The sequence below is a fragment of the Protopterus annectens genome, chromosome 6.part1 (assembly GCF_019279795.1).
Source record: "Protopterus annectens isolate FY-2018-M chromosome 6.part1, PAN1.0, whole genome shotgun sequence".
In the NCBI taxonomy this organism is placed as follows: Eukaryota; Metazoa; Chordata; order Ceratodontiformes; family Protopteridae; genus Protopterus; species Protopterus annectens.
Genome location: NC_056738.1, coordinates 106,581,279 through 106,604,677, shown reverse-complemented (window position 1 = coordinate 106,604,677; position 23,399 = coordinate 106,581,279). Strand labels below are relative to the sequence as shown.

Here is a 23,399-nt window from a genome sequence, read left to right as displayed (position 1 = left end):
AATGCCCTGCAGGACTGCTGTGGCAAAGCCCGCTCTGGATTTTGAGTATAGTGGAAGGTGGTAGTGCTTGGAGAAAGTGTGCACTGAACTCCAAGTTGCCGCTTCCAAAAGGTCTTTGGTAGGGACCCCCCTGAGGAAAGCTGCTGAGGTAGCAGTAGCTTTGGTGGAGTGGGATCTGATGTATACAGGCACTGATTTTCCATGAAATGAATAACAAAAGTGTATGCAGTGAGCTATCCATTTTGAAATAGTCTGTTTGGAAATAGCTTTTCCTTGAGCACCTGTAGCATAGGACACAAAGAGTTGCTCAGATTTTCTGAATGACTTTGTTCTGTCCAAGTAATAACGAAGTTGCCTGTGAATGTCCAAGGAATGTAGTAGCCTCTCTCCTTTGTTCTGTGGATTTGGATAAAAGGTAGATAAATGAATAGTCTGATTCAAAGCCACACTGGATACTACCTTTAGCATGAAGGTAGGGTTGGTTCATAAGGAAACTCTGTCCTGATGGAAAATGATGAATGGTTGCACAGCCATGAGGGCCTGTAGCTCCGAAACCCTACGTGCTGAGGTAATAGCCAGAAGGAAGGCTGTTTTCCATGACAAGTATTATAGCTCTGCTGTAGCAGCTGGCTCAAAAGGAGGCAGTGTCAGCTTCTCCAATACAAAGTTGAGGTCCCAAGCTGGAGCTGGTGGTTTCCGTGGGGGTTGTATATTTTTTGCCCCTCTGAGGAACTGCCTTAAAAGAGGATGTGAGAATAAAGGAGGATCCGTATTGTACTGCGCTGAAATGGCTGAAGCGTGGATCTTGATGGAAGAGAAGGAAAGGCCACTGTTTAACATCTCAGCTAGGTACTGTAAAATTTGAGGTATATTTATTACCCATGGATTCTGACCCTTAGCTTGATTCCAGGCACAAAATTGTTTCCATTTGGCGGAGTAGGTCTTTCTAGTAGAGGGTCTCCTGGCCTCCAAGATGACATCCTGTACCTCCTTGGAGAAGAAAGTCTGTTGGCAAATTAAGGTATTCTCCATGCAGCTAGATTTAGAGTTCTGAGCTGGCTGTGAAGGGTCTTGTAATTGTGCTGGGACAAAAGAAGAGGAACTCGTGGAAGGATCCATGGTGGTGAGTGTGACGGGCTCTTTAGGAGAGGATAGCAGTGCTGTTGTGGCCAGTCTGGAGCAATGAGAATCATTTATGGCCTCTCTGCTCTGGTTTTTAATAGGACTTTGGCCAGTAGAGGTAGAGGCGGGAAGGCATAGACTGTCAATGTTGTCCAATTGAAAGAGAGTGCGTCCACGTTCCAGGCCTGTGGATGATAGGTCCTTGAGCAGAATTTCTCCAACTGGTAATTTCTGTGAGTAGCAAATAGATCTATGTCTGGCTGTCCCCATGCCTGAGTTATCTTTGAGAAGACTTGAGGATGCAACTTCCATTCGTGTGGGTCTGTCATATTTCTGCTTAAGTTGTCTGCCAGCGTGTTTTCCTTCCCTGGCAGGAATTGTGCCTGTAGTTGAATTTGTAATTCCAGTGCTGTGTTCCACAGGGTCATGGCTTGTCTGCACAGGGGGTATGAATGCATTCCCCCCTGTTTGTTTATGTACCACATGGCTGTGGTGTTGTCTGTCCTTATTAATAGCTGGCCTGGATGCAGTAGGTCTTTGAAGGTCATAAGAGCATTTTGCACGGCTAGCATCTCCTTTTGGTTGATGTGTAGGTGCATCTCTTTTTGGGACCATTTTCCCTGAATACACTGACCTGCCATGTGTGCTCCCCAGGCGTAGTCTGAGGAGTCTGTTGTGATGATTTGAGTTGCTTGTGATAAGCAGAAAGGAAGACCCGTGTTTCTTTGGCATGCTTGAGCCACCACAAACATTCCTTTTGAAGGCATGGAGTGAGTGGTATAATGGTTTCCAAGCTGTGGCTGTGTTGAGACCATAAGTTTTTTAGGTACCATTGTAGTTTCCTCATATGCAGCTTTGCAAATGGTATTAGTAGGATACAAGATGCCATGAACCCCAGAGCCTGCAGGATTTTCCTTGCAGTTAGCCTGGTTAAAGTTGCCATTCTGTTGAAGTATTGAGACAGTTGCTCTTGTTTGTCTGGTGTGAGGTAGGCTATCTGGGTCGTTGTGTTTAAGCTGGCACCCAGGAAAATTATCTGTTGAGAAGGTATTAGTTTTGATTTATTTTTGTTCACTGTGTACCCCAGGCAGTTTAACAGTTTTATTACAAACGCCAGATGTTGCAATAGAATGTCCTTGCTGTCTACTTGGATCAGGCAGTCGTCCAGATATGGGTAGATTTGGATTCTTCGTTGTCTGCAGAAGGCAATTACTGATGCCAGGCATTTCGTAAACACTCTGGGCGCAGTAGATAAGCCAAAGGGCAACGCAGAGAATTGGTAATGGGCTGAACCTGCAAGAAATCTGAGGTATCTTCTGCAATCTTGTCTGATAGGGACATGCAGGTATGCCTCCTTGAGGTCCAACATTACCAGCCAAGACTCCTTGACCAGCATGGGAAGAAGCTGCTGTAATGTGAGCATCTTGAATTTTGGTACCTCAAGATATGTGTTTAGAATAGATAGGTCTAAGATGGGTCTCCAATCTTAGTCCTTCCTTGGTACCAGAAACAGCCTTGAATAAAAACCTTGACCTTGTTCTTTTGCAGGTACCTCTTGAATTGCTGTCATATCCATGAGAGCGGTAATTTGTCTTTGTGCCTCTGCCCATTGATTTTGTGGCAGGTTTGGCATGCCTCTCATTTTTGGAAGGGTGTGAAAGTGGAACCTGTAGCCTCTGTCTATAATATCCAGAATCCATTTGTCCTTTGTAACAATGTGCCAGTTTTTTGAAAATAAGGCCAGTTTTCCGCCCAAAGGTGCTGCCATTATAGCTTTGCTTGGCAGGCATAGGGGAAAGTCATTGTGTCCATTTTCTAAATGACTCCACCTCTTGGGGCTGGTGTTTGCCACTGTCTAGCTCTGTAAGATCCTTGAGGTTGCCCTCTACCCCTTGGGCATCTGTATCTGCCCCTTTGGGGTCTGTCCGTGGCTGGAAAGGACCAATTTTTTGAAGGCCAGTTTCTGCTAAAGCTTGAAGGCTGCACCTGCAAGAAATCTTTAACTGTTTGCATAGATTTCGCTTTTTCCTCCATTTTCTTTAGTACCTCCTCAGCTTTAACACCGAACAATACATCTTTTTGTAGTGGTGCATCTAATAACTTTGCTTTGACATGATCTGGTAAGGTTTGCTCTTTGAGCCAAGCATGTCTACGTATGACAGACCCCGTGACAGCAGCTCTACATAAGGCCTCTAAAGCATCAAAACCACACTGCAAGGTATGTTTCCCCACTTGATCTGCTCCATGCAACAAATCCTGCAACTCTTTCAAGTCTGGTTGTTCTGTTTGCGTCATTTTGCTTTTCAGCTGAGATAGCAAGAACTGTTGGTATTTTAACATATGAAATTGACAGTTTAATGCCCTCATGGTTAAAGTGGCTGATGTATACACTTTTTCCCCCCACCTTTCTAATGCTCTGGAATCTCTCTCTGAAGGTAAAGGGTCTTTAGCAGTAGAGGCCTTAATCCCCTTGGGACCCTGTGAAATTGTTTCTGGGTCAGCAGTATGGCTTTTATAAAGGAACTGGTGAGAATCAGGAACCCGGTAGTATCTGTCTGGTTTAACAGGGACTGGAGGTAATGAGTCTGGATTAAGACTGGCTTCTGCGTACACATCATCCAAAATATCTAAGACAGGAGGAATAGCCAGGGGCCTATGCTGGGGAAGTAGTAGAAATTCCCTGAGCCTTTTCTTGGAATCTGAGTAATCTTGGCCTTCCCAGTGGAAGTGCTCTCTCAATGTATGCAGGGTTTCCCGAAAAGAGTAGTCCTCAGGGGGGGGGGAGACCGAGGGAATAGACTCCTCAGCATCAGAGTCTTCAAATGGGGAATAGGCATAATCCTGGTCCTCAAAATGGTCTGAGGTAATAGAAGCCTGGTCTGAGGAAGGGGAGTCTTCCTCCAACCTGGGCCTTTTGTCTGGGGGGGGTTGAGAACCCCTGATGAGAGTAATCAAATCCTCAGCCATTTTAAGCATCTGTTTCTTAGGCATGGGGCCTTGAGAGGGGGTCTGAGGACCCTGTTTTTTAATTTTCATTGCAACTTTAGATTTAGTGAACAATTTAATACAGGAGGTGGTAGGCCTGAAAACGCCTTCAGAAATGGCAGGCCTCGCTAAATTTTCGATCTCCCCGCCAAGAGTGGCGTCGGTATCTGCAGTGGGAATGGAGACTGAGGATCCTGTGACCTCTGGTAATGTAGTCGCCCGTAAAGTAGTTTCATCGGTAGTCAGGGGCTGCGTAGGCACCTCGCTGAGAACCGGAGAACCGGTAGTCGGCCTAAGCGTGATGTCAGTACTCGGTGCAGGCCTCGGATGTCTGTCCTTATCCTTGCATTTTTTTGTCTAAAACTGGCATCGGTGCATCCGACGACATGATATAATTCATTTTTTTGCCAAAATAATGAAGGGCGAACTCCGCCCGGCACTTAATAGTGCGCTTGTTAAACCTAGCACAAAAACGGCAGGCCGAGACGTCGTGGTCTGGCCCTAAGCAAGGTATACAGTAAGAGTGAAAATCCTTATGCGGTATTTGCTTCCCACAAGAAATGCAATTATTGACTTTGTCTAACATCGGTCTGAGGCAAGAAAAGTTTCCCCAACGGGGTACTTAGCTTTAAAGAAGACTTCGGCTGAAATACTATTCGTAAATCTCAGGAGCTGGCCGACCGGCACTTGCGAACTGCTTCTGCTTCGGGCACCGCGCGGCAAGAAAGACTGAAGAAAATGGTGTCGGCTGCCTCTTTTATACTCCTGCCGCACTGATGTCAGGGAAGAAGTGACAACAACCAACACCGGACCTAGACTTTGGAATTCGGCCGACCGAGGACCCGCCTGATGGCAGGATAACCCAAGTGTGATGACTGCAGCTGTATGCACGATGAACATCATCCTGAAATAAAAACTTGGGAAAGGGTAACAGGCTAAATGGTTTATTGGTTCACCAGGGACCCTAGGGCCTCCTAGAGGAGGTTGAGGAATCCCTGAACAAGGAGAGAAAGACTTCCATATCATGAAGTAACCCTGACAGATGATAAAAAGAATCAGAGTCTGAAGTGATGAGAAGCCAATCTGGAAGACAAAGGAATCTGGTCTAAGAGCAGCATACTTAGATAAAGGAGGGTTCTGGGCCACAGAAGTCTGAGAAGCCTTAGTAGAGGAGGCTTAACTACCATCCTTCCTGCCATTGGAGGCCTGGCAGAGTTGCCTGCTGGCAAAAGCAGATCTAGAAGGATAACTCCTCTGGAACTTAGGTATAGGAGAGACCAAAATATGTTTAAGGTCATGGAAGGTTTTGCCTTTCTCTTGAAGAGAATTAAACAGGTGAACAGCAGCCGCCCCAAAAAGATGTTTATTATTAAAAGGAGCATCCAACAACTTTGTCTTAATATCCTCAGGCAAAGACCAGAGATGAAGCCAGGAATAATGTGCCCTCAAAGAGGCATCAGCAGCATCACAGCTACACTTGATAGAGTTGCTAAAATAGACACGGTAGAAGATTTGCCTTCAGAATCAGGGAAGTCAGAAATAACCTGACAAGCTTGAGTAATTAAGGCCAGAACATACCTGGTCATGTGATTCAGGTAATTAATAGCCCTAAAGGCCAAAGTAGAAGCAATGTAAACTTTACATACCCTCTCCACTCCACTACTATCTTTATCAAAAGGCAAAAGTTTGAAAGAAGGCAAGAGCTTCTGACACCACAGCAGGATCACCCGATGGACTCAAAAACTGACAATCCTCAGGGACGTCATAGAACCTATCCGTTTCTTAGGAGCAGGAGGCTGAGAATCAGGAGACTTGGAAGCAGCAATGAAAGTGTTTAATAAGGCAGGCAACACAGAAGGAACTGCAGATGGCTTAAGCGTATCCACCTGAAGCAACTCATAATATCTCCTCTGAATATCAGACACTTGAGAAGAATCCCACTTAGAGTATTCCATCATCCTAGCAACTGTGTCCCCACAGGGGCAGTTCCTCAAAAGGAGACTCAGGGCTAACAGACTCTTCCTCATCAGAACCATAAGCCAAAGATGAAGGCATTTGTGAAGAATGGGTCAAGGCCCCTAGGCTGTTTAGAAGAGGGTAGAAGTCCAAGGAAGAGCAGGTGCCGAAACTCCTTGTGGCGGCTTCAACACCATCAATGAAGAAAACAAGCACCGAGTAAACTCTTACCATTCCCTTTGAAGATCCTTAGGATGGACGAAAACATGCTTTCTCTTTTATCTTTTCTTGGAAGACACATCAGCCCTAACAAATACCACAGGTTCTAACCTCCTCCCTGACCAATATCTGCGGAACCCCCCAGGACCCTCGAGACAATCAAACATGGTTCCCCCTTGATGTCTGGAGCAGATGCCCACAAAGCCTCAGAGAATGTGCGAAAAAATTGATCCATGCCAGCCTCCGACAGGGTCATGGCACAGGAATCTGATGTAGACACTGAATGGCCTGCAGAGCCATTACCCACTTCTACAGGTATGTCCAGTGGAGACTGGGAAGCTAAAGAATCAGGTCGAGACTTCTTGCCCTTCTTCTTACCTTGAGGGAATATCTCAGGGTTAATGGATTTTACCATGTACCCCTGGGCTAACTGTTTAACCCATTCTTTTTTAAAGATAAATGGCCAGGGAAGGCAGACAGTTTCTGTGTGTCTTAAGCACAAATGCCTTATATATACTACAAGAAGTATGAACGTGGGAAGCATCCAAATGAAAGTAACACTGTTCATGACAGTCCTTATGGGGAATCTGCCTGTCACACTGAGATTTTCCCTACTTGGATGACATGAGCTCTAGGGAAGCAAAACAAAACACCAAAGAAAAGAAAAAAAAAAAAAACCCAACTGGGCATTTATCGGATGGCTAGGTATTTAGCACAGCAACAAGGCATTCAGACCAATAAGCAATAACAGCATTTAGACTGGTGGCAAAGAAGTACTGGGTAACTGGGTCCATATGTCACTTTTATGCCCTATGTCCTGTGCAGGGAACATATGTATGATGTATGGTGCATACAAGATCAGAAGGCTTTGGTATACTTACAGAATGTTGGTCTGCCTTGGGTGGAAGATCCCTATAGTAAAGAATACTGCAATAGTGATACTGAAGAACATCTTCAAATGTAAACCAGCTTAAACTAGCAGAATCACAGTGTGGTTCCCAGGTCAGTTTTAATGTTTTTCACATTAATTTTTGTACACTTGTAACAATGGGTTTTCTCAAACTATAATTCTGTACATGACATGAGAATGACCTGTGTAAGAACTCTCAAATTAACAGAGCATTAGTGCATCACTTCTAAGTCCAGAAGCACTGTCTGGTTAATTGGCCTACTCAAAGCCACGGAGCAGGCAAATGAAGTGGAAGGAATCAAAAAGTACAGTTGTGTAAAATCTTACCATAATGGTAGATGTCCTTGCCTTCACCGCAGCAGTATTCCTTACAAATGGGATTCCCTGCTGTGAAGCCCACCGTCTGGCCAGTTTACCAAAATCTACTGTTGCTTTATGGTATGCTGAACATCACCTGCACACTCCTTGCATGGGGTAGGGCATACAGATGATGATCAGGCATACCATCTTCAGAACGGATTACCCCAGTAGAAACAGCAGTCCAAGGAAACACAAGGAGAACCTGCACATCCAGGAAGGAAAAAAGACCAGGGGGATAGAGGGAGTGAATACTGCAGCGGTGAAGACAAGGACATCTACCATTATGGTAAGATTTTACACAACTGTACTATGTCCTTACATTCACCTCTGCAGTATTCCTTACAAATGAGAGAGTGCCAAAGCTCAAGAAGAAACTTGGGAGGAGGAAGCAGCAGAGCCCTCCAAAAGGCCATGAAGAATGGCAGCAGCAAAACCAGCTCTAGAGATCCCATCCAACTGGTAACGTTTGGTAAAGGTATGCACAGAAGTCCAGGTAGCAGCTTCAAGAATAGAATTAGCATCTAAGCCTTTGAAAAAAGCACCAGAAGAAGCCACAGCTCTAGTGGAATGAGCCTTTACAGAAGAAAGGAAGGCTCTCGCCATGAAAAGTATAACAAAAGGAAATAGCCTTTGAGATCCAAGTGGAAATAGTTTGCTTGGAAACAGCCAAACCTAAAGACCTAGGATGAAAGGAAACAAATAACTGGTCAGATTTTCTGATAACTAAAGCTGTCTATGCACATCTAAGGTATGCAGCACCCTCTCACTGTCAGACTGCGAAGAGGGGGAAAAGTAGGCAAATTAATAGACTGACTATGTGACAACTCATTAACCACCTTGGGCATAAAAGAGGGATTGGTATGCAAGTACACCCTTTCCTCATGAAATATCAAAAAAGGTGGACAAGCTATAAGGGCTTGCAACTCAGACACCCATCTGACAGAAGTAAGAGCTAACAAAAGAACTGTCTTCCAAGAACAATGTTGCAAGGAAGCTGAAACAGCAGGCTGAAAAGAGCCCGAGTCAATTTTTCCAGAATAAAATTAAGATCCCAGGGTGGAGGAACAGGGTCCCTGGGAGGTTTATCAAGCACGCCTTTAAGAAATTGCTTAGCCTCAAATCTAGAAACTAATAGGGGAGTTAAAGGCAGACAAACAGAAAGAGCTGATAAGTGGGCCTTAATAGAAGAATAGGCCAAATCAGCATTGAGCAACTCGCACAAAGACAGAACCAAAGGAACATCCACAGAAAGTGAGTCCAGGTCATGAGAAAGAAACCAAACAGAAAACCTCTTCCATTTAGATAAGTAGGATTTCCTAGTAGTGGTTTTCCTGGCCTCCTGCAGGACGTCCTCAGAAAAAAGGTGTCTGTGAGGAATCAAAACCCTATCACCCACAGTGTTGAAGCGTGAACAGGTGGGGATTGAGGAGAGACCCCTTGTCTTGTGTGATTAGATCCACCCTGTTGGGTAACTTGTGATGACTGCCCCTGCCTAGATGCAGAAGTAGAGGGAACCAGTGCTGTTGCAGCCAAAAGGGAGTCACCAACAAGATTTTGGGAGCACCCTGTTGAATTTTGAACATGACTCTCGAAAGGAGAGGGAATGCATAAAGAAACATCTCCTTCCAAGAAAAAGAGAGGGCATCCACCTTCCATACCAGAGGACCTGGGACTCTGGCACAAAACAGAGGAAGTTGTCTGTTCAGAGGGGAGGCAAAGAGATCTACTTGTGGAGTACCCCACTGGTGAACAATGTCCAGAAACACATCCTTGTGAAGCATCCATTCATGGGACTGAGTGAAGGACCTGCTCAGATTGTCTGCCACAACGTTCCGATCCGAAGGAATGTAAACTGCCTGAAGAGTCACCCAATACTGGATAATCAGATCCCATGCCAGAAGTGCCAGCCGGCAAAGACGGTAAGATCTCGTACCCCCCCTGTTTGTTGATATACCACATAACAGTGGTTGTTGTGTTGTGTCTTTTGGCTTTTCCTGGTTAGGGGTCGCCACAGCGGAACTCCGGTCTGCTAATGATTGGCAGTAGAGTTTTACGTGCTGGCTTGCCGGGCCTAACGCACAACCTTCAACAAAGGAACGCCCAGTCACGCATGTCGTCACACAGAAGACGCTCTAACTGAGAATCGAACGGGCAATGTCTAACTGTGAGGCGACAAAGCTATTGTCTGCAAATACCTTGAGAGGCCTGGAGAGAAGACAGGATAAAAAGCCTGAAGAGCCAACATAAGAGCTCTCATCTCTTTGATGCTGATGTGCTCCTTCCGCTGATGAGGTGAACACATCCCCTGAGCCCTCAGGGAGCCAAACATTGCTCCCCACCCCACTTCTGAAGCATCTGTGAACAGATCCTAAGAGGGAAGAGGAGGCTGAAAGGGGAGCCCTGGATTCAGAGACAACTGCTGAATCCTCCACAGAAGTTCTTTCTTGGGACACAGGAGAAGAGAAACAGGAAAGTCTAGAGGATATGCATGCTGAAGCCACACCGACTTCAGAAACCACTGGAACTTCCTCATGTGGAGCTTGGCCAGAGGGAACATCAAAATAGTGGAAGCCATGAACTCCACAGCTCTCAGAAACTCCCGGGCTGTAATGGAGGCTGGGGGAAGAAAGAGTTTGAAAGAAATAAATGAGAGTTAATGCCTTTGGAGGAGGCAGGGATGCCAACATTGGCACTATTTTAAACCTGGAACCCAGAAAGACATGATCCTGAGAAGGAGTCAAGGAACACTTTTTGAAGTTTACTGTGAACCCCAGGCTCTGAAGAAGAGAAATGATAAAATGACGATTTTGCAAAAGGACCTCTGGAGAAGATGCTTGAATCAGCAGGTCATCCAAATAAGGAAAGATCTGGATCCCTTGAAGCCTACAAAAGGCAATCACAGGAGCGAGGCATTTGACGAACACCCTTGGGGTAGTAGAAAGGCCAAAGGGCAAAGCACAGAACTGAAAATGCCATGAAGCAACAGAGAAATGCAAAAATCTCCTGAAACGAGGATGGATTGGAATATGGAGATAAACATCCTTGAGGTCCAGTGACACCAGAAAGGCCTGAGGGAGCAAGAGAGGAAAAAGGGACTGAAGGGACCACATCCGAAAGAAAGGCACCTTCAGAAAGGTGTTTAGATGGAATAGGTCTAGAATAGGTCTCCAAGTACCTTCTTTTCTGGGCACTAGAAAGATTCTGGAATAAAACCCTTCTCCCCTTTATGGCACAGGTACCTCTTGAATAATACCTGAGACAAGAGATCTCGAAGAACCTCTAGGAAAAAATGAAGTTGCTCCCAAGGATTCTGAGGAATGCCCATAAAAAGAGGGTGGGAAAATCCAGACCATGAAGAACCCTTGCAGAATTATTGGCAGAACCCAAGAATCCTGGGTGATTCAGAGCCAAACAGGAAGAGAAAGAGAAAGGTGAAGAGAAAGAGGAATATGGCTGCTAACAGGCAGATAGTCAAATAACACCTGGTTTGTCAGGAAAGGAAGGCTTAAAGATCCCCTGCAGTCTGAGGGGCCTTACCAGGAGGAGTCCGTTTACTACCCTTTTTACCTTTAGAAGGAGGGCAAGACTGCCTACGAACAAAGGCTGGCTTAGAAGGGTAGTTTCACTGAAATTTAGGCACAGGAGAAACAAAGACATGCTTAAGATCCTGTAAAGCCTTCCCTTTGTCCTATAGAAACTTAAATAAACCAGCAGCTGCTTCAAACAAAAAAAAAAAAAAAAAAAAGAGCATTATCCAGAGGAGCATCCATCAACTTAGCCTTACTATCATCAGGCAAAGGTTGAAGCCGAAGCCATGAATATCTCCTCAGAACAGAACCAGAAGCAGCAGCCCTAGAAGAGGCATCTGCTGCACCATAACTACATTTGCCAGAATGACGAACTACCTGAGAGGAAGTCCCAAGCAAAGAAAAAGCAGAAGATTTACTCTCAGAGTCTGGAAGATTAGAAAGAATCTTGCAAGCCTGAGAAAGAACAGCCAAGACATACCTAGAGATACCAGTCTGATAATTAATAGCCCTAAAAGCTAGGGTGGCCAAAGTATAAACCTTCTTACCCAGCCTATCCATGGTTCTACTGTCCTTGTCAGAAGACAGTAACTTAGACGAAGGAAGCAATTGACATGGTTTATCAGACGCTACAGACACCACAAAGGGGTCAGCAGCAGGACATGTAAACAAAAAGGAACAATCCTCAAGCCCCCTATAAAACCTATCAGACTTCCTGGAAGCAGGGAATCCAGCGCTTTAAAGGCAGTGGAAAAACATCCAATAAAGCAGGCAAGACAGGAGGAATGGCCACAGGTTTAGGAGATTCCATCTGCAGTAACTCATAGTACCTCTTATGGATATCCGAAACCTGGGCACAATCCCACTTAAAATTCCATCATCCTAGAGATAGTGTTCCCAAAGGAAATTTACTCAGAAGGATTATCTAGAGTATGAGAATCCTCCTCCTCAGACCCATAGTCTAAAGGAAAACGAATCTGGGTAGAATAATCAAGGGAGTCATCATCAGAATCCACCTCAGAAGAATGCAATCCTCTGGACCTTTTAGGAGAAGAGGAGGACCAAGGAGCAGGAACTGAAACCCCTTGAGGGGGGCCTCAATGACAGTAAAGCATCAAATAACCCCTGAGTAAAGGTCTGCTACTCACATTGTGAATCCCTAGAAGAAGAAGAAACATGATTAGTTTTCTGTTTCTTTTTTAAGGGGACATCCATCCCAGAAACCTGAGAAGGCCCGGACTCAGGACGGCATTCCACAACTGCAGTAGGAACCTCTTCCCTAAACAGAAACTGTGGAACCCCTCTAGACCACTCGGAAACAGTCAACTGTGGTTCTCTCTGAATGCCCAAAATGGATGCCTGCAAAGTCGCTGCCCGCCAGATCCTCACTGCCTTCCAATCCAGACACAGTAAAAGAATCTGATAAAACAACCAGATGAGCCTCCAAGTTCATAATAACCTCAGAAGAAACTCCTGGCAGAGACTGGACAGCAGAAGATTCCGGTCTTACCTTATGCACCTTCTTCCCTGATGGCTGACCCTCGGAGCAGAAGTTCCAACCACAGTATCTGCAGCAAGAAGCTTAAGATGCTGGTGTTCAAGATACTAGGAAAGGGAAGAAAGCCTACTACGAAGAGTTTTGGGGGACAAACGCCTGACAAATTGAACAAGACGTATGAGCGTGAGCAGCACCTAGGCAAAACAAGACACATTGTTGTGGCCTTTGTAGGGAATCAGTCTCCCACACTGGCATTTACCCTTCCTGGATGGCATTAACCCCAAACAGCAGAAAACAAACAGAAAAGTAACCAAAACCCCAACGGGTATTTATTTGCAACTGTGAATACTCCAGCAAACAGGAGTAAGCAAAGGAAAGCCAACAAACAGAAAAAAAAAAACTGACGGAGGTAACAGACCGACGGTTAAACAGCATTTGGACTTGCGGCAAAAAAGTTCTGAGGGCCTGACCGTCACCTTTATGCCCTTCCCGACGCAAGGAGTGTGCAAGTGACGTTCAGCGTGCCTTAAAGCAACAACAGACTTTGGTAAACAGGCTGGATGGTGGGCTTCACGGTAGGGAAGCCCATTTGTAAGGAACACTGCAGCAGTGAATGTAAGGGCGTCCTCTGTACCCTTCACTGTAGGAAGTAGCTCATTAACTAACTGCTCAAAGCTTTAATACACTGCACTAACTGCAAGACAAAACAACATGGTTTAAGTATTTTTGAAACATGTTTAGAGGTCTAAAGAATCTGTCATGTACTGCACATGGGTGTTTTTTTTCAAAAATCAATGCGGAGAATGTTTACAAACAATTAAATACTTAGTTTATACCAGAGCATTTCAGAGGCATGTTTGGAAAGCCAAACTTTCCCTTGCTTGTCACGGATAAAAAAAGCTTACTTTCTGCTCATTTTATATCTGAAAAGACATTCTGTTTTAAAAATAAACTAGAAGTGTTCAGTGTTCATCTTACTACAAGTTGAAGTATAAATACAACACAAAAGTTCATTACTGCAGGTAATATGATAGGTGAGTCAGCAACTGAATGTGCCCAAAATTCCCTGGATATGTGTCCGTTTAATAAGCAAAGTTTGTTTAAAATATGAAAAAAGAAGAATTTTACAGGATAAAATTACTTAAATGGTTCCACAGTGAGTGGCTTTATTCAAAAGACTGAGACTAAAAATTAGTGCTACCCTCTGGGAAGATCTCCCAAGACCACAGATTTGTTTATAATTTTGTTAGCATGGTGTATACAGAATGATATTTATGTGATAAAAGAGGTTGCTTCAGGTGGGCAAAGAGCATGGATCTGCATGTAAATACTGTCATCTGTAGTGGTTTTACCTCCACTTTCCTGAAGATGACCAGTGAATGTTGCCACTCTGAAATATAGACTATATTTCATCCAAATGGGTTCCTCTTTATTCTGTTGCTTCTACTCTTCACTTACTTTTCTTTTATTAGACTGAATTTGTTCTTGTACAGTGAAACTGTTCATTAGCCAGTCTCATCCGAAATGTAATGGTCTTGGTTTTAGATGGAGGTACTGCTGCCAGAGATTAAACAGACTGAGAATTTTTAATTAACTTTTTCAAATGTTAAAGCTAATCTTATTAGCATATTGATTCTATTTAAGTGAGTCACTCATGTGTGTGAACATCTTTTTTTATGAATGGGCATGGTTAGGGTCCGTGGGGACAGTGTAACATACTCCTTAAAATGAATACAATGCACATACTTTTAAATTTATAAACTGTATGAAAAATCTTCCATACTGTGTGCATATACATCCACTGCGTATATAAAATATTGCCAATTAAAAAAAAAAAATCTGCAAAAGTTCCATCTTTGTGTTAGCATCATGCAGATGTGGATATGCATAGTTTATGCTAATTATGAGTCCCTGATTTTAAGGTCCATTGCCACCATCTGGAGGAGTACGTTGCCCCATGAATACCCCATCCTCTTGCAAAATGCTAAGACGGGTCCTCGGCAGAGCTGCTATGTAGGAACTGCTAACTTCACTGAGAATAGTGCAGTAAGCTGATGGAAAAAAATTCTCACTGTACCAAAAACATAGCCACTGAACATGAATTTCCAAACAGCTGGTAATTTATATTTTTTATTTCTGGAAACCTTGCAATGGCATACCACAAACAGCTGTACAGACTTTGTGAATTTGAGCAACTCCTAGGTCCTAAGCTAAGTGGGCAAACAGCTGAACATGCATTGAATCTGCAATTTGTTCAGTCTTCATGGATTTCAGCAACTCTTTAGTAAGGGCCAGAACACAGCAGACAAACAGCTGCACCCACTTTGAATGTGCTGGCCCATCTCTGACTCTTTCATAAGAGCAACACTCTTAATTCCTCTACAGTTGGACAACATACAACACGCAACTGTTACAGTAACAAATTTAGAGACAAAGGTGTCCCACCAGTTTACATTCAGAACTGAACCTTGTAACAGCCACAACAGAAAAATCCAAAAAGTCAAAAAAAGGACAGGATGCTTAAAGGTAAAGATGGAAAAAAAATCACTTAATTCATTCTCCAGTACAGTGCAACACGACCCAGAACTGCATTTTCAAAATAAACATTACAAATTCTTACTGACAGGTCACTATAGAATAAATAATACCACAAAATACTAGGGTTGCCACCTTTTCAAATGACCAAAAGAGGGGCATTTTTTGTGGAAATGTGAGGATTTTATGGTGAAAACATATCCACGGCCAGAGCAAAGGACAGAAATTCACTTTTTGCCAAAAAAAGCTTATTCTTGCAGGATTTTGGCTACAAATGCTATTTCATATAACATGCAGCCATTTCAGATACAAAATTATTTTATCCAGCTATTAATGAAAAGTTAGGAAATATTTTTGTCCAAAAATGTCAGGACATTTGCCATTTTTTAAAAATTTTCACAGTATACAATTGCCCAAAGAAGGACTGTCTCTCGCAAAGAGATGGTTATCTTACAAAATAGCTGTCGTTATGCTCAGCTCTGTGGTTACACCCATACTACATAAACCCATACATCATGCCACTTCTGGGGTTCAAACCCATTTCCGTCTCTCTATTTCATTACAATACTCCTTGTTAAACATCATCACTGTTGGGTTTAACAGGAAGCTTGAACTGTGTCCACTTCTGTAAAAACAGCACAAGAGAACCATAGCTATCAGAGCAAATAATTTGTTACATCTTAAGAGCTTACATTCTAAAATGACACAGCTCATCTTTAGAAGTAGCCAAATGGAGCGAAAAACAAAATAATCAAAAAGAAAATAAACAAATGTAATGAGGGGGCAGCAAATTACACTGGTTACACAAAAAGTGTCAATCATGAGAAAGTGTTTGAATCAATATTCGCGATTAAAAGGGCAGCTGCTTTGTGAGATAAAACATGATGGTCATACTTCCATTTGATTTACTTTAAATTTCATTATTGGGTTAATGTACTGATCTCTTGAATCAACTTCAGTGAGTGTCAGAAGTACACTTGGAGAAACCCTTAAAACACTGCAGTACAAAACAAGCTAATCAGTAATTACAGTTTTATAAAACAGTACAATATATAAACAAGAATGCAGTGAGATGAAAAGAATGAGAGAAAAAGCATTAATTTATAGGTTCATAGGTAGGTACGAAGCTATCGGCTCAAGGGCATAAGTAAGCCTAGCTGACAAGGTTCCCTGGCTTACGCCACCCAAGAAAGCTATTTTTCTGTGTCACTGTCGAGCAGAGACACAGAAGTGATCCCCGGGGTACATTTCCCATCCACTCATCAAGATTTTTCTTGAAGAGTGCTAATGAGGAACTTTGCTTGACACAGATGGGTAGTTTGTTCCAGAGTATGGGAAGTCTTTGGGACAGGAATCTATCCCTCCAGCATATCCTGTTTATTGAGAGAACGATGTTTAGGTCCCTAGAGCATGTAGCTTAGAGGGATTGGGATTTCTTTAGGTGTAACATGTACAACAGCTGTAGGTTTGACATAGCTTTATATGTTAGGCAGAGATCATCACGGAGTAGGCAATATGCTACGGAGTAAAGCTGGAGTTTTTTGTGACGGTCAGTGTAGGGCATCTGTTTGAGGCCAGTAATCCTCTTTGTGAGGTACTTCTGTGGCCTTTCCAGCTGTTGCAGATGTCTTGTGAGGTACATTCCAAAAGGGGCGTTGTACTCTATAATGGGTCTAATTAGTGTCGAGTAGAGGGGAACAACGACCTCTTTTTTCCTAGATGAGAACCCTTTTGTGATGAGGTGTTATAAACTTTAACAATGAATTTGTGGTGATACTAATTATCGCTGATATTTAACAAGTATTTTCAAAGTTTACTGGAATAAATCACATGTACACAACCAACCACAATACTGCATTATCAACTGTATCAGAGAAAAAAAGCATGTATATTGACAAACACCTCAATACTCTGCTAGTAGCTACTCCACAGGAAAAAAAACTTGTATGGCTACTCAGCTCACTCACAAACCTGGATATGCAGGTCTACTCACATGCATACATGTACAGGTTAGAAGTTTTGGTAAAAAACAGTACATGCAGCCTTTAAACAATTTTCTATGGTAGCAGAGTAACTAGAAATCCAAAATCAATCACGTGTGGACGTCGTTCCAAAGAATGGCACAATCAGTCAACAAGATAGCAACATCTTAACGCAACACACCAATTTTAGCGATACCCACCCTGTATTTGGCCAAAGCTTATGTACAGCATTGGCCCACCCCCCCACCGCTTCCTACTCACAAGGGATTAAACTCTTGTGGGTTGATTCGGATGCACAGTTACATGAAACAAGGAGCATCATCTGAATCAGCTAGTCATTAATCTCACTATTTACAAAAAGTTACAGATGTATACAAGCTGGTCCTTTCACTCTATTTAAAAAATATTTATATTGCATCTGGTTAGTGTCATGGTGGCGGGGCTACAATATGCACTTCATAAGCATGATGAGCTCTGAAAATGGATGAAGGATATTACAACTACAAAAGGGAAGCTTAACTACAAAACAAGTAACTGAAATCACCAATACATGGGTGTAGCGCATTACTAGATATTTATAATACTACACCCTTAGAAACATTACAAGTACCTGAAAAACAAGTGATCAGAATAAGATCTGTAAATCATGGTAATTTGTTGGGATAACCTTGAAATGTAGCAAACTGAAACAACAAGATTCTTAGTGTTAATTGTACAAGATTACCTTGATGATTCAATGCATTCCCTATCACTGTATAACAATATGTGAAGTTGAATTTCTTCCTTTCTTTGTATATACTGTAAATGTTAAATTAATAAAAAATTCTTAAAAAGAGACATAACCAGTGTATGTGGATACATTATATACTACCAAAAAATACATGTGCAGGTTAGTGCTTCATTTCTCCTGAATCTCATTTGACTGAATCACAAATGACTGAACAGGACTGACTGAAACTCATTTGACTGAATCAAGTTAACGGAAAATTGTAAAGTGCACTGAGAATCATTGTAGGTGTCATTTTTGTATGCAATAAGTGATTGTGTGTATATTTTTCTCCACTGTTGTGCAACTGTACAGTTAGTATTTTAAATAAGGAGATGGGGGGGGGGGGGGGTGCAAGAGGGCTTGCTCCCTGCCAAAAAAAAGTCTGAAGTATGTTTGCGCAATAATTCTGCCGAGTGTGTTTGTGTAGGGCATCACGGATGCTTTTTCTTCTCTTTTCATCACTGGTGAGTGTCCCTGACGTTATAATATTTAAGTAAAAGGTGGAGCCCCCCCCCCCCCCCCCACCAAAACAAGTTTTTTTAAGGTATGTTTAGGGTAATTATTACTACTTTTCAATCAAACGTGATTGTACAAAATTAATTTTCAGTCATTTGTGATTCAGTCAAAAGGACACGTGTGCGCACACAAAGACTAATGTTCCACGACATCGTTTACTACAAATATAACTGCCATCACCATTCGTAGTTAGTTGCACATCCCACACGGCTGTTTTACAAAATCACGACCAGCATCGGGTTTTACATTTACAGACCTTGTTCTAAACTTCGTTACATACAGAGTCCGTCTCTCACCCTGTACTACTCAATGCATGCCTGTTTGCATTGCCTTTCTAGCTGCATTTTTGATCCATGCTAAACTGGTTAAATACATAAATACTGTATGTAAAGGTATACCAAGGAACGTTGGTGTGCCATCCTCCCTGCAAGCCAGAAAATGTCAGAGATCTTAGGGTTGACCACCTGTCCAAAGCATGGTTTATTTCGTACAACTACTCCTTGCTGTCTCAGGCCCCAAATCTAAACATTTCTTATTAAAACAAAATGAGTGTTGCAATAACATTTTTTTCTAAGATTTAAAAGTCTGTGCCCTAAGTTTTGTTTGCGTACTGCTGGAAGTCACGAAGCAGTTAACAATATAAGTTGGGGAAGAGTTAAAAGATGAATGCGCCCTATTAACAAAGTGTCACTGTATGAACGGTTTCTCCCCCCACGTTTATGATGTGATGCCCACATACGTGAAATGCCCAGTGAAAATCAAAACAGGTGTTAACCCGCAGCTCTGAAGAACTGGTCCGAGTTTCACCCGTCCGGACAGCTCACACACACACAAATACACGGGTTAGTTATACACTCTCCAAGCCAACACCCTGTCCTGGATTGCACAGGGAGCTGAGAAGCCTATATAACCGAGTCACGTGCACCAACAGAAAGGCTCGAGGGCTTCCCATCCAGAGGGAAACGTGCCAGTCCCAGCAAGGGCTCCTTCTGCTGGCTCTGTGCAAAACTCACAAAAGCACAAAACCAAGCGTGAAAAGCAGTTTCAGATGCATTCCCAACAACAAAAGGGGATATTCATATGCAAATGTCAGAGTAACACATACTGCGCAGGTGACCCCCCCCCCCCCCCGGGGGGAAAAATACTGTACAAAGTAATCGAGTCAAGCAAAGTTCTTTTAAACTGCATAGAACCGCGTCGCTTTGGTATGTAACCGCAGGCTGTCAGGCGCTATAGGTTAAAGAGAAAAACAAACCCAGAGGGTGCATTTCATTCTCTAAATTATGCAGCATGACTTAACATACTAAAATCGAAAATGTTATAGCAAATAAGAACCGATCCTGCCACCACCACTGCACTAAAGCTATCCAAAGAGTCCTAATGGCGAACATTCGAGTCTCCTCTGCTATAGAACCTTGCTGTGCCAGAAATTCCAACACAACGTCGCGCTGAAACAAGTGCCATAATAATAACATAGTTCAGCCATCCGACACTCCACCAGACTTTGTAACTCAGCTCAGCATGACCGTGACTGCAACTGGGAAAACAGCTACACCTAGCACACCTACTGTAATTAAAGACATTAAATAATGTGTGTGTGTGTGTATGGGGGGGGGGGGGGGACTCCTTACGGCATGCCAATCATTTCATAGCTGCACAGCACACTTGACAAAACACAGCAAACAAAGTAGTTATGGAACGAACAATCCTGTGTTAATCACGATGTGTTAGCAATGCTGGCTCAACAACAACTTGCTATGTTTACTTCCACTTGAAAATACACAATTTCCAGATGATTCAACGGAGACGTTTGGTATCAGAAAACCAGATTCCCTTCCTCGGAATTCCAGTAATTTACCAAACAAATGCTAGTGCCATCAATCAAACAAAATGCTGATCAAACAAGTGTAGGAACCGCCCTTTCAATACAGAAATAATTCAACTTACATCCTATTGTCAGGGTTTAACTGCTGGTGCATAGCTAATGAAAATCCGAACAGACTCCCAGAATCTCCGGTCTTCCTCATAATATTCTCGGTGTCCAGGTTGAACGCAGATAAATAAGTCCAGTTCAACAGCAACAAGAAAAGCGTGCACATAAACACTGGTGTGCCAAAGGAGAACATGCTGATCAGTGGTTGTGCGTGTAAAACTCTGCACCTAACCCTCACTACAGATCGGATAGAATGCTTACTGCTGTCGCTGTCCTCTTGGGAGCAGTGGGGGGGTTTATAAAGTGACGAGCTTGCGGTGCCTCCCGCCCCTCCGCGTTATCGAACAAGCTCCATAAACTCCAAGCGGCGCGCGTCACTCAGCAGAGCTGCTTGCACCACCTCTTCTCTGCTCACCTTCGCCGCCGGGCAGGGCAACACGAGCTAATACCCAGGCTGGAGCTGATGAATGCAACGGAACAAGCTGCAACCAGCCACTCTTGTGCAAGCTTTCCTGGGATGGGCACTTTTTACCTAGTTCTGACTGATCTCTTAGAAGTGCGGCAAGATGTTTAAGTATGTGTAACCTGAAGGGAAGTTTTATCAGCCCCTCCCCATTCTCTCTGTCTTGCAGAGCAGAAACCCTATTCACTTTCACTATTTCATGATGGCAAGGGGGTGGGGGCTCTGTAACTAAGGTTACAAGCTGACCAGTGGAAAAAAGTAACACCGACAAAGTCTCCCATTGTCTCTTTTACTTTCTGTATCTATGTTTGAGCATTTATATTTTGCTATACCGCTGCCCAGTCTTATTTACAAATTACGTTTAATGTAATGACATTTCAGATAAATCCAAAGTTCAAGCTAATCTTGATATGAAAATTATATAGTTTGCTGTCCTATTTATTTATAAAATGCGTCCAATACATTGAGAGTTGGAAGGCATTGACATAAAATTTAGTTGTATTTATGAGATCAGTGCAGTTGTTATATCTGAGTTGGAGCGATTCACTTAACCATATCTGTTGTCTCATCTGACTGTGTCTCTCACAGATTATCTGCAGTCAGTTCTAACAAAGACAGACCCTAGACCACGACATTACAAAACCTGCTTCCTCCAACATCAAGGCCCTCTTTGGGCAACTGTGTCCTGCAGGGAAAAATGACAAATGTCCTGAGATTTTAGGACGTAAATATTCTACGTTTTCTTTAATGGCTGCATAAAACTTTTATTTTGTATCTGAAACACATAAATGTTATAAGAAGTAGAATACGCAACTCAAATACTACAACAAGAACAAGCTTTTATTTTGGCAAAAAAGTGAAGTTCTGTCCTTTGCACTGACCGGGGTATGCTTTGTACTACAAAATAAAAATTTCCCACTTTGGTCAGTTAAAAAGGTGGCAACCCTACATCAAAGATAACTGCCTACCTCACTATACTAGCTGAAGGCCAAACTGGCTTCACCCCTGATTAAAACCCATGCATACATCTTAATTTCTTAGAGCAAGAATTCTGGGCAAAGTCAAAAACAATGGAGGGACAAAGGCCTAAAATAAGGGACAAATCTGCTCTTAATATACTTAGAAAGTTATCAGATTGACAGGCAAGCATCTCAACCTCACAGCACAAGAAATATGGACAAAGCCAAAAATAATGGGGGGACAAAGACAACAAAGTAAGGACATATTTTAAATACTGCTCATATAGACCTAAAAAGTTGCTGTTATAACTGGTTTTATGTTAGCATGCATTTTCTAAAAGGATTCTGTAACTTTGTGTGACATTATTTAGTGACTTCAGTCCTCAGTAATTTGCCAAATAACCACAAATTTTATGAGGAAGACACCAAAAATATAAGGTAAAAATGTGGATATTCTGTTAAAATCTGGACAGCTGAGAGGTATGTTGACAAGTTTTGTATTAGCATGCATTTTTTGAAGGATGTGAAGTTTGAAACTCCTCTGTGATTTACCAAAGAACCCTATTTTTTACAAGGAACAGACTAAAATATGTGGCAAAATTCTGGACAATTGAGAGGTATTGACAGGGTCAGTCTTTAACTCTTAAGGTCATAATCAGGAATACATATATATATATATATATATATATATATATATATATATGGTTGACAAACACATTTGAGGGGTATCATTATAGTTTTCAATGTATGAGTAGTAAACATTTTATTTGTATTTGTTAACTAGGGCAGAGAACTGATACACATAGACCTTCTTCAAGCTCAGCCAGAGATCATACTTCTCAACTTCTTTGCTCAAGAATTGTGGACAAAGCCTAAACCAGGCAGGGGTGTCCTCTTTCCCCCTTTGTTCTTTGCTTTATATTTAGAGATATTGGCAGTAACTAAATAAAATAATAAATAAGGAACTCCAAAATTCAAGGATATAGTTGGTTTGGCAATCAAGAAAATTTGGCTTTATTTGCAGACAATATTATTTTGTACCTGATAAAACCAGAAATTGACATCTCAGTGTTGTGGAACATCTTGAGACAGTTTCAAGTCTTTTCTGAATATAAAATCAATTAAGCTAAAACAAAGGCTATAGCTGTAAACTATGCACCCCCATTAGAATTGGTCCAACAATATCCATATTTTGGGGACACGATAAAATGAAATATTTAGTAGTATGGATTAGAAGGATTCTGTTATGGCAGCCAAGGATATGAGGGAAGAGAGTAAACAAAATATAATGCAAAAACTGAGAAACTGGAAGCTCTTCTTTACGGATATGGATAGTAAAATGGATATGGATAGCAAGATAAAAGCAGTGAAAATGTTTTTAATCCTTTTAGTGTTATATACATGTCAATTATATTTTTATCAACCAGAGGAGAAGTTGTGGACAGTAATTTATAAAGAGTTGAAGGAATTTATCTGGGAGGGGAAAAGGGCAAGTGTCAAGTGAAATAAGTTGATCCTTCCAATAGAACAAAGTGGTTTAGGATTACCTTCGTTGAAGGGATATTTTACACAATTAAGGCTCACATACATAATACAAGCAGAAAGTCATAATTAAAAGTGGAAAGGGATGATGACAAAGCAGAGGAGAATTCAAGAAATAAGAAG

At 42.4% G+C, this 23,399-nt stretch overlaps 1 protein-coding gene across 2 annotated transcripts in view; it reads right to left on the bottom strand.

The window, feature by feature from the left end:
- Positions 1-20,850, bottom strand: part of ITGA6 (integrin subunit alpha 6) — a 1,068,325-nt gene extending 1,047,475 nt beyond the window's left edge. The window contains exon 1 of one of the 2 annotated variants that reach the window (XM_044075540.1): positions 20,327-20,850. In XM_044075540.1, the coding sequence (XP_043931475.1) occupies positions 20,327-20,505 (179 nt within the window). In that variant the 5' untranslated portion in view covers positions 20,506-20,850. The remainder of the gene's footprint in view (positions 1-20,326) is intronic. The other variant, XM_044075541.1, reaches the window with a different exon arrangement.
- Positions 20,851-23,399: the final 2,549 nt, after the last annotated feature.